Below are 11,520 nucleotides of genomic sequence, written 5' to 3'. Positions count from 1 at the left end.
AGAAGGAGGAAGAAGGAAGACAGCCCTCTTCTTTTCTTTATTTCATTATAATTTTTCATTCTCTTTTCTCTTTTTTACTTTTTTTTTTTTTTGTCGCTTTCCAACTCGCTCGCTTAGGTGCCACGCAGCTCGGGGGGGCCCATCCGTGAATTAACCATCTTGCCGCCTGGAGCTCCTCATTCGCTGGAGGGGGGGCGTGTTCCCACCGTTCGTTCGGTTCATCTCGCAAGCAAAACCGCCGACCGTTGCGCACCAGCGTGCCAAGGTGGCTATTAATTGAGCCGGACCTCGTTGGGCTTTTACAAGGTACCGACAACCTTTTTTTTTTTTTTTTTTTTTTTTTTTTTTTTTCCTTGACCCTGCTCTTTTTTTTCGCCTTGTGTTTTGTCCTGCCTTGCCCTTGTTACAGTAACTGTACCATGTACTTATTTCTCGGTTGTACGTGCACGCGGGTATGGGCGGGGCAGGGAAAAGAGACGCACGCGCTTTTTCATTATTATTATTTTTACCGTTACCCACCCACACCGCTTCAACTGAACTGCTTTTCGAGCCCTTCGATTCATCAATCCCCCAACGGCCTAGACTCCGACAACGGGATGGGCTTGGTGCGAATCATCTTTCAGGTAAAGCTCCCCGCAAAAAATAGCTAGACCCTTAGCTGTCTACTAGTCTAGGTTAAAGTGCATTCAGCTTTGGGATTTTGGGATGACCGATTTAAACATTTTGCGAAAATTGGCTGACAGGTTCTCTTTTTTGTTGAATTTCTCGAGAAAACAAACATGTGAATATTTCAAGTCGTGTCAAGCCGTAGCGACACTGTTAGCCTAGTGAAAGTAGTAGTAGGAGTAGTATTCACCGCCATGACACTGACTTTTGGAAGATTTAATGCGATGCTGCGAGTCGCAAGGGACTCCTAGGCTTTTGTCCAAGGAGAGAAGCCCGAATAGCAAATAGCAGGAAACAACCTTGTTGGAGGCTTTGATCTAGTTTTCTTTGATCTAGTTTTCTTTGATTCATTCAGTCGTCATTCTCTCCTGTTTCTCTTTTCCTCTCCTTTTTCTAAGATTTCGGTTTTATTTGTTGCACTCTCATCTCTTCCCGTGAACCCAAGGTTGATACTTGTCCAATGTTAATTGGTATTGATTGTTGAGAATAAACCACTTTTCATACTAAAAGTTTCCACTCCAAATATTCTTCAAAAAAAAAAGACTTTTGTCCCGAACGAGATGGGGTCCGGACGAAGGTCCTAGTGCTGTGACCCCGCCCGCCCCGATCACGCAGTTCATCGGGCCCATGTCTACGATCGGGGTTTCTTGCCATAAGCCAAATGGATTTTTCCCGGACATGCTTGTCGCATTTGAGCCTTCAGCCGTCTCTGGTTCTACTGTACAGTACCTAGCATGCAGAACCGGACCCGGGTCCGCTTGCCTTTGATTGCTGACAGCTACCACCTTACGGTATTTTACGGACGACTTGTACTTCGTACACCAACGAACAAGTATTCCTTTGTCGTACCTACGTGCTAAGGAGTATGGTTCTGCATGTGACAATTGTAAGGGTGGCCCTGCCATGTTTTCCCCCCTCCCCATCTCTCTGTCTCTCTCAGGAGGGGGGTGGCTCCTCTCAACGGTCGGAAAGTACCGGGTTAATGCTCGTCGCTCGGGAATGACCGGTGGGCTGAGCTGGGCTGATGGTTCAATCAGGATATCAAACATCATTGCCCCGACGGGTCCTTGGAGATAAGGTAGCTGTAGCATACGTAGTAGTATTGTAGTTCACAATCACAAATAGAAGCTCTTTCGGCCCGCTCGTATGTATGTACGAAGTACTTCGCCTAGATTGAGGGTCCTTCTGCCCTTGGCTTCGGACCGAAGGATGGAGAGTCTGCGGGTATAAAGTCGTCATCGTGGTGGCCATGACGGGAGGGGGAGGAATGGGCCAGACCAAAAAAGAGAGAGAAAAAAAAAAAAAAAAAAAAGAGGCAAGTTCAGGCACGCCCGGCAGGCAAATTGCCATTGCCCTCGAGCCGCCACTTTATCCACAGCATCTTTGGTTCATCTACGTAAGGTGCCTTGTAATCATAACAAATTCTATTTAATGTATTAATGTATTTACCAAGACTACCTACCCTTGCTTGATGTCGTTACCTTACCATGGTAGGTTGTAGGATCCACCAACATGACTACTAATGTCCCCCATATTTACAGTAAGCACGTCCCATGGTCTGGTCTCTGGTTGTTGACGAACATCGTCGACGACCCTCAATTAGACCGTGGTTTATGCCGACCTTGGATTGGGTACCGTATTATCTTGCTGCTAGTAGGGTACGTATTTAATAGTACCATGCGGCTGCGAGCCTCACCGGGTCGTATGGATGAAGACCCGGCGGGTTCTGTCGGCTAATTAACCGGCGACTTTTCCTTTGCTATACTGCCTACATGCTCGATATCGGACCTACTATTGTCGTGATTCTTTTTGTTGTTGCGTTGTTTATTTACTACGGGCTGGGTGTTCATTCCTTTTCTGGCTGGAGAGCTTCGGGGTCCTAGTCGTCCACTTTTTTCAATTCCACATTACTCCGCGCTGGAGATTTGCTGGAGACCTGTTTGGGGCCTGGAGCAAATATTATACCGGTAGTAGTAGTAAACAGTAAATCCCAACGAGTCGGGAAATACCCTATTAATTACTTGGTAGAACCCTTTCTAGTTAAGATGGACATCGACGAACCTCTAGAGGAGATGTGGGCCAGATGGGTTAACAAAAACCCTCGCCCCCAAAGTCAGTCCTACGGGGTTACAAGCAGGTTACTGAGTAGCAGTGAATGTAACTTTGTATACTACCATAGTAAGTATACTTACCGTATTGGTTGGTATTTTAGACTTCGTCCTGGGTAATGACTAAACACTATTACCGACAAATAGGTTCCAAAATTATGGGTTTCCGGTATAGCCTCACTATCATAGTCTAGACTTTAGAACTACTGTAAAGTAATATGCATAGAAAAGTCTTATGTCCAGAAGCGTGGATCCTATTAGAGAGAGAGAAAGAGAAAAAAAAAGATGCGACGACAGGGCAGAAAAAAGAAAGAAAATGGACGCACGCATGTGGCAAGCCCCTGAACGATCGTTTCAAAGGGCTGCTCTCGACACAGAAATTAGGTATACGCCGAATATAGACCCGAAGCCTATCCCGAACTGGAGGGAGCTGGCCTGCGGAAGAGTCATTTTTTTTTCGTCTGTACGCGAGGCGCGACTGCAAGGAGCCAAGCAAACAGGGACAAGGAGACGAGACGACGTGCAGCCCTGCAGGAAAATCCCAGATGTCATCGGGCCTGGGCCCTATGCTTGGACCAATCACTCAGATGCTTCAACCCTTGGGTGTACTCCACATCGTGTCATCCCTGCCGAAAACCGGCGCTGGTCTATGAAGTATTCTTCTTTACCAGTGTGGTATGCCTATTTCCCCCCCCCCCCCCCCCCCCCCCCCCCCCCCCCCCNCCCCTCTGTGTTTGTCCCTCCTTTTTTATGTATGGTGGTGGCAGCTTGGGTCGTGGAGTACGTGCGTTTGGTCCGGGGGTGGTTAAATGTTATGTGCGGTGGTGGTGGTGGGGTGGGGGTTCGACAAGGGTGACTTTCTCGGAAGGGTGTGAAGAAATTGGAGAAAAGAAGACTGGACGGTATCAAATGTTAAAAGCTAGCGTTTTTGTAAGTAAAGAGTGTATTTATTATTTTGGCGCAAATTGCCTTCATGAAGCGACTCGAAGAAATAAATTCCACAGCAATTAAGAATAACTACGTACATTAACATCGTACTATAGCCCCTCCGACATATGCGATGAGATTGCGGATCGAAAGGATAAACGCATAGGGGGATGTTTAATGGAACACTTTGTGCAAGTATTGAAATGCATCACATGGCCTCCCTGTCTTGTTCGGCTCAAGGATGACCGACGACATCAAGCATCATCACACATCACAGGCAAGCAAGCGAGTGCCCTGAACCACACCCCGCTGCAGCGCAGGAAAAGAGAGGGGACCCCCACACTTTTTGCCAACTAAACCTGCTAAGAATAATTGTTTTTGCAGGCCAGCCCAGCCCGTCCCCCCCGACCACTCGCTCCATTGCAGGGCCCCAGGAGAGCGGGTGGGCTTGCTTGCTTTGTGAGTGAGAGTTTTTTTTTTCTCCCTTTGCCTTGGGGGGCGCCCGGTCAGCTGCAAGATGCGCAGCGGCCTACGTCGGCTGCTCCTGTGAAGTAAAGTAACCTGTGCCGTCGTCGCTTGGCTGTGTAAATCATTCTTCCCCTTCCCTCCGGCCGCGAATGAATTGTATGTGTAAGAAAGGCTTGGGCGATTGGATTTCCACAGCTGGAATACACGCAACCTTACTTACCTACCATTCACTACACACACTACAATATACCAACCACCCTAGCAGTGACCCGGTTGTTTCCATCAAATTTGGTTTCTAATTTATTTTATTCTTTTTTTCTTTATTTTATTTTATGTTTTCCATCATCACCCCTTTACCCTTATACCCGCCCGATTCGAATGGGCCACATAGATTTCAAGGTCGTCGCCCAAACCAACCACTAAGTGAAGGTCTTATCCCCTCATCGATAGAACTGAACTCAACTCGACCTGTACGACATTCCTCGAGCAATCAGAGTCCAATTAGGCATATTAGCTTGCGGTAGTGAGCGCGAAATTCTCATAGCTCTCCCTCGGCTGTCACCTCGCACCTCCAAACCCCGCCAATTAGAGTGCGCCGCCCGATCTGCGACCGACAGGGACGGGCGACAAAAGACAAAGAAAGACGGGATTAGACCTGGGAAAATAACACTTGACCGAGTTAACCTGGTCTCATCGGGTATAATCCAGCAGCGGGGGGAATTAAAAAAAATATTGGTGTGCGCCGTAACCGACGGTCCTGCGCTGGTCCAGTCCAACCCACCACCAGAGCTCAGTCCAGTCTGCTCTGGGCCCTTGGTGCGTTGACTACGGTACCTACGTAAAAAACAGGCCACACTTTACCGTACCTACCTACTCAGAGAAGATTGGAAACGTGGGGGGAAGGCAACGATCGCCTGGCTGCTCCTGATCACTTTTTTTTTCGTTCTTCGAAGCACTCCTCTTGGCCTTGCCGCTTCCGCTGTCTCGTCTTGCCCATTCATTTGCTTTTGTCACAATCGAACAAAAAACGTCTTTGTGCGACCACCGAAACAATCATTTGCACCCAACAAACCCCCCGACCCGGTCGCTTGCGACATAAAGGTCTCCCCAAATCGTCATTTCTGAAAATAATCCAGCCACAACAATGAATCCCACAATAACAGAGCACGATTTCCGATTTCCCCGCCGACCCGCGGCGCCAGGCCGCGATCCCGGCTCCGACTCGAGTGACGATCCGTTGCCGGCCTCGCTCCGCGAACTCAACTCGGACCGTCAGTCGGCATTCAATGACGCTCAGAATAAACTGGCCAGGACAGAGGCATTTGAGGATCTGAGGAACGGCATGGCTCGCGTCAAGGACACTCCGGAGCTCTTGCAAGAGCAGGACCCCCTCGCCGCCCAAGTATGGCGCTTTTTCAGCAAAACCAAGACCATGTTGCCGAACCAAGAGCGCATGGAGAACTTGACATGGCGCATGATGCACGTCAATCTGCGCAAGCGACAGCAGGAGGAATCCGCGAGGTATGTACTTGTCTACAAAATGCATGGTCTGAGCGGCACACAAATGAATGGTCGATCCTCACAATCGATCACCGCTTTGCCATTACCGAAGACATGTTTAGCCTCGCTGTGCTCCTTTGTTTAACTGTCACCGTGCAGAGGGAGGGCCATCGCCAAAGGGAGAAGAAGCTAACATTCTCTCGTGGTTCAAGGTTATCCTCTCCAACACCAAAGCCTAATGCGCCGAGTGGTATAGCGCAGCAACTCCGTCAGACACCTACACAGAAGAAGAGTTCAACGGGGGAGATGAGCCTAGACGACTTTATAGACTCCAGCCACGGCTCGGCATCTTCGGGCCTTGCTGCGACCACGCCGGAAGCCGGCAAACCCGACAGCGCCTCCACTAATGCTATTTCCTCAGCTATTCCAATTAATAAGTCTCGCAAGAACGAGGTAGCTACTCAGTCACAGTTCAACCCTCAGTCGGTGCCTGCTGCCGCCCAGCGTGGCAGGATGGACAACGAGTTTGGGTATCTCAAACGACATCACAGGAAGACTAGCATTGACGACAGAAGGGTGAGTTTTCTCCTCCCAGAAGCTCCTGTAAAGCCGCAGCACCCCATGGTGGCTGCGTCTTCGTCCGATGTTTGCTAAGATATAAACTCGTGCTAGACAACCCGCAAACGACCGAGAGGCTGCTCTCCCTTCCAGGTTCCTTCTATTGTCACTGACACTTTGTCCAACGATCTGGACGCCGATAATGGATTTAATGACTACACACTTGATTCAACCAACGGCATCAATGTCAGCCAACCGATGACGACCAACGGCCGAAGCCCATTCACTATCGATGCTTTCAACGTGCCAAACGAACCGATGATCCATTCTGCTGGCCCGTATCAGCAGAACTTTTCCTTCTCACCATCAACGTCACCTATGGCATCCAACGGGTTCCCTCAGCACATGTTCAATGGACAATCCATGACGAACTCACTGGCCAACCCAGACCTATACTCACCCCCTGGGTCTGCCTACCAATCTCAAGTGTCTACACCTCACCCCATGAATGAAAACGGAGAGGGCTCTTTCTTCTTCGGAAATGGTATGGATGTTCGTCATCAACGGTCTCATTCTTTCAGGCAGCCATCGGCTGCCCAGAATATGCAGACGCAGCCGTTCTCATATAATACAAATGGAGGAGGATTCTTTCCACAATCAATGGCCAGTAATGGTATGTCTTCGTCATATGCCACGTCAGGCAATACTTTTGGGCATATCGACCCCGCACAGGTCTTCCAGAACGAGCAGGCTGCGCAATCTCCAGGCTTCAACATGATGCAGGAGAACAATGCGTTCAACTTTGGCGGGCACTCGGACGACGAGGAGGATGGCGGTGTTTTTGCAGACCGGAATCTGGCGCTTGCCAGTGAATTCTCTCCAGGAGCCATGGACGAGCCTGCGGTTGACTTCGGTAGTACCAACCCCATGGGCTGGGACGCTACTCTACCTGGCAACTTTAGCACGCAGGCAGCTCGGTATCCGGCAGGTCCCCCTCGCAGGCAGAACACCATTGGCGGGATACCATCAGAGTTTGGCGAAAAGAATGGGGACTACGCCGAGGGTGGATTGGCCCGTTCCCAGTCTCAATCGTTTCACGGCAACCAGGCCGACTCTCGCCGTAGGATCCCGCGCAACGCTTCAACGACGGCTATCCCGCACAGCCAGATGCAATACGAACAGCAAGGTGCGCAAGGCAACACCAACTCACCTCCCGCCGATATGGCCAATGGTCACACTTCGGGCTTCTCGTCCGTTGTCCACAGCCGGCCATCTTCCCCGCCGCCAGGCTCGAAAAATGGCTCGGCGACAAACTTGCAACAGCAGGGCAATAACCAGGGCGGAGATGCACCTACCACGTGTACCAACTGTGCAACTCAAACAACTCCGCTGTGGCGTCGAAACCCTGAGGGTCAGCCCCTCTGTAATGCCTGCGGTCTTTTCTTGAAGCTCCATGGTGTGGTCAGACCCTTGAGTTTGAAGACGGATGTTATCAAGAAGCGAAACCGCGGTTCTGGATCCAACGTTCCTGGAACTACTTCGGGTTCGAGATCGAAGAAGGGAGCGGCCTCAACAGCTGCCTCGGGAACGAACACCAGGAAGAACTCTTCACTGGCCATCTCTCGGACAGCATCGACGACTAATGTCCAGGTTGCGCCTACCCCAGCCATTGCACCTGCAGCATCCCAGAGCAGAGCGGGAAGCGCCAATGAGGGCGAGAGCCCCATGTCTGGGGGTGGAAACACGGCCGGCAGCACACCGACAAGTCACAACAGCGGTGGATCGGTGGCTGTCGGCGGCAAAGGTGTGGTGCCTATAGCAGCTGCACCCCCTAAGAATATGCCTGGGCCCGGAGCTGCGGCAGCCGCGAGAACGGTTGCCCTCGGACCCAAGAGGCAGCGTCGACACAGCAAGGCGTCGACGGCCAACGCTAGCCTCATCGGCATGAACAACGCCAACCATAGCGACGCTATGGAGGTCGACAGCCCTGAAAATTCGACCGGCTCGAACGAGGCTGCCACTAGGCCAAGTGGATTCGGCACCACGGCTACGTCGGCGTCATTCGCCGGATTGACATCCAACTCATTCGGCATGTCGGCGTCGACGCGATCCATGATCACTCCTGGGATGCTGGGAGGTGGCATGTCGACAAGCGCACTTTCGTCGACTGGCGGGCTCCTGTCTTCGGGCTCAGCTGCTACTGCTGTGCCCCAGGAGTGGGATTGGTTGACCATGAGTCTGTAAAGTTTTCCCTGAAAGAACAGGGAAGAAGCAGCTCAAGCCTTTTCCGTCACTCACAAAGTTTCAACGGTGACCTTGGCCATACACACGGATTCTTTTGTCCTCTTCATTTATTTACATTTGCGCTCTCCGCGTATATAGAAGGTGACTTCTTTTTTTGGATTTGTGCGACTTCTGAGCATCCTATGGGTCAGTATTTCTTTTTTGGTTCTTTTGATCATCAGTTTTTGATACCTATCACGAGATATCCTTGGCGGTTTTTGTCTATTTTCTGGGGGGTTTATCGACAAGGAGAGGATCAGGCGGGATGCCTTGTTGTGTTCTCCCGCATGATTTGTTTATATAATGACTCTCTTTGTGTCCTTTATCCCTCTCCTTTTCTGGGATCTATCTGTTACGAGGCTGGGCGGGTTGTCTGTTTTTATTTGTCTTTGGGCAGCGTTTGATACCACTTTCTGAGCTCTGTACGACGTTATCGTGAAAGGCATGCAACAAGCACTTTTATTCAGTTGATGCCCTATAATTTACAACATATATACTTCAAGAGGTTTCCATGATTCTGCAGGATTGTTTTTAAATTTGATATGGTTAAACTTGACCCTGGTGGTAGATAGAGCAAGCACGTGCAGATATATTATTGTAGGCGTTCCGAGACTAGTTGAAGCCAAATATGTCCCGTGCCTGTTGGAAGCCATGCGATGCATGTCTGAGCACGTTTTGGCGCACAGCGATGTGAGATGTCACCGAATAGGCGTGCTTAAGAAGTTGGGAGTTTTAAAGAGAGAGACACTAATATTGGTTATAAAATAGGCATACCCATCTATGGATATATTAAGAAGGGAACATAGTCCGAAAAAACAACACCAAACCGTCTAATCCTGATTAAACATCTGAAGGAAACAACACCACCGATACCCCTGGGGGACATCTAGTAGTGAGAGACTTTCTTCTGTAGAGGAAGAAGTGAAGAAAGGGAAAAAAAAGAAAACATCTAGTCTATCTGAAGTGAAAAGCCGTGAAAAAAAGAGGGGGACATTAAAAGTGTGTGCGTTTGTTATCATCCATCATCTCGAGGTAGCGAAGAGTTCGCTTGTCAATTGTTTTGTTTTGTCTTCAACTTCTGTTCTTTTTCACAGAAGCGCAGCGACACCAACGACACCGCCGAGCACGGCACCGACGACCTTTGCGCCGTTGGCGGCGACGCGGCCGGCGTCACTGCTGCCCGTGGCCGTGGCCTGGGCCTGGACGAAGCCAAAGGTGGAGGTGGTGGTGACGGTGCCGCTGACGGCGACGCCGATGGTGGCGGCCTCGGTGGTGGTGACGACGGCACCGTTGCTGGTGATGGTGCGGGTGACGAGGCCGGTCGACGTGGCCATGGCGGTCCAGCCCGTGCCCCAGCCCCAGGGTCCGCCGAAGCCGGCACCCCAGCCGAAGCCGCCCCAGTAGCCGTCGTTCCAGTCGCAGCCCGTGACGGTGTAGACCTGACCCGAGGTCAGGGCCTTGGGGCCGCCGGGGCCAAACTGGGGACCGTCGCGCTTCCAGGGGAAGGGGCCGCCGGGCCCGCCGCGGCTCTTCCACTTGTCCTCCCACTCCTTGCGGCTGGCGTCGTCCCAGCCCCTGGCCGCGTCGTTGAACCAGCCGCCGCCCCAGGTGCCGCCCGTCGCGGTGATGGTGCGGACCGCGTCGGACCCGCTGGCCGTGCACGACGACCACTGGCTGCAGAGGTTGGACGACATGGCGGAGAAGCTGGACCAGGCGGTCGGGGTGGCGGCACAGGCGGTCGAGACGCACGCGGCGACGGTCGGGGTAGGCGTGGCGCAGAAAGAGGTCGCCGAGGGCCACGAGTTGGCATTGTTCCAGGCCGAGGACATGCAAGTGGCCTAATTTTTGTGCGAGGGGAGGAGGATTAGCCAGGGTCATGCTTGGGGAGGGTTTTGTTTTGGGTGCGTGGTTCGACCATCATGATGGTGATGATGTGGTATGCAATGCAAGGTACAAGAACAGAGTAAGGGGAGGATCAACAACTTACAGCACAGCCAGGAGCTCCTCCCCACCACTCAGCGTTAGCCATGGCTGCAGGGGCCAGGATGGCAGTGATGGTTGCGGCCTTCATCTTGTCTGTTGTTCGGTTGGTGAAAGTGATAATGCGGGTGAAGAAAGTTTGCTGAAGACTGTTCGTCTAGTCCTTGAGATGATAAGGATGGAAGTGTTTGAACTGATGTTTTGTCGTTGTTGTATCAGTCTACAGTCGATGAGATCTGAGTCTGATGCTGAACCAGAGATCCGGTAAGCTGTTTTAGGGGTATCTTTGTTCGTATATATACCGTTTTTTTCTTTCTTCGATTCTGTACTCAGACCCAAAGACATTGCAAAAGTGATTCACAGATCCTCTTGGCACAGACGGGAACAGAAGGAAAAGGCTTGACTTGGTTACATCATGATCGTTGTGTCTAGGTCCTGCAGGGATCAACGTACCCGTACACGCGTGAGCCTGCAGCATGCATGCATGCATGCATGGATGCAAGCGCCTTCTTTTTCTATGCTAGTGAGGCTTATTACCCATGTTTCAGATGGACTTGCAGATGAATATGGGGAAAAGAAGAAGGGTCGTGCAGCAAGCGGTCAGTCAAAAGTGGTTGCTTATATGAGATCAGGGGACCCGAGGAATGCTGTCCCGGGCGAAGGTAGGGCTTGAGAGTGCATACGGCAAGGCAACCCGATACTAACTCGGACGAACAAGCAGGAAGGGGAGGGGAAAAGAAACGACGCCCAGCCAACACACACATGCTCCATACACACACACACACACACACAAACACATGGCGATCACGAGAACCCTTATGAAGTAATTCATCATTACGTTGCCTCTTTCGGTGTACAAGCAAGCCAATGGCAAACAAGGTGCGAATGAAGGCTGACAGGAAAGCATCCACAGCCAGCCCCGAAGCCACACGTTGGGGGTAGCCGCGCGTACTCACACTCACGTTACTGTTTAACAAAGTTTCTGTTGACTAAAAAGACATGCTCTCCCCTTGTTTGTTTTGCTTTGTTT

The 11,520-nt window shown here is 51.1% G+C and overlaps 2 protein-coding genes across 2 annotated transcripts; one reads left to right on the top strand and one right to left on the bottom strand.

Annotated features, from left to right (window-relative positions):
- Positions 1-4,438: 4,438 nt before the first annotated feature.
- Positions 4,439-9,089, top strand: PgNI_10644 (uncharacterized protein). Its single transcript, XM_031130617.1, has 3 exons — positions 4,439-5,690; positions 5,882-6,245; positions 6,342-9,089. The coding sequence occupies exons 1-3, from the start codon at positions 5,314-5,316 to the stop codon at positions 8,469-8,471; spliced, it is 2,871 nt and encodes a 956-aa protein (XP_030980207.1). The 5' UTR covers positions 4,439-5,313; the 3' UTR covers positions 8,472-9,089.
- Positions 9,090-9,598: 509 nt separating this feature from the next.
- Positions 9,599-10,898, bottom strand: PgNI_10643 (uncharacterized protein; the record flags this gene model as incomplete). The annotated part of the gene is made up of 2 exons (XM_031130616.1): positions 10,498-10,898; positions 9,599-10,348 (listed from the first exon to the last, which is right to left on the bottom strand). The coding sequence occupies exons 1-2, from the start codon at positions 10,579-10,581 to the stop codon at positions 9,599-9,601; spliced, it is 834 nt and encodes a 277-aa protein (XP_030979993.1). The 5' UTR covers positions 10,582-10,898.
- Between the last annotated feature and the right edge of the window lie 622 nt (positions 10,899-11,520).

Source organism: Pyricularia grisea, chromosome VII (assembly GCF_004355905.1).
Source record: "Pyricularia grisea strain NI907 chromosome VII, whole genome shotgun sequence".
In the NCBI taxonomy this organism is placed as follows: Eukaryota; Fungi; Ascomycota; class Sordariomycetes; order Magnaporthales; family Pyriculariaceae; genus Pyricularia; species Pyricularia grisea.
This window is presented reverse-complemented; position numbering and strand designations above follow the sequence as displayed.

What these genes read in the sequence shown, in the direction of transcription:
- PgNI_10644 (XM_031130617.1), top strand. Translation starts at nt 5,314, where the DNA reads ATGAATCCCACAATAACAGAGCACGATTTCCGATTTCCCCGCCGACCC. An exon ending in CAGCAGGAGGAATCCGCGAG is followed by an intron (nt 5,691 to 5,881) that starts GTATGTACTTGT and finishes TCGTGGTTCAAG; the next exon opens with GTTATCCTCTCCAACACCAA. An exon ending in CTAGCATTGACGACAGAAGG is followed by an intron (nt 6,246 to 6,341) that starts GTGAGTTTTCTC and finishes AACTCGTGCTAG; the next exon opens with ACAACCCGCAAACGACCGAG.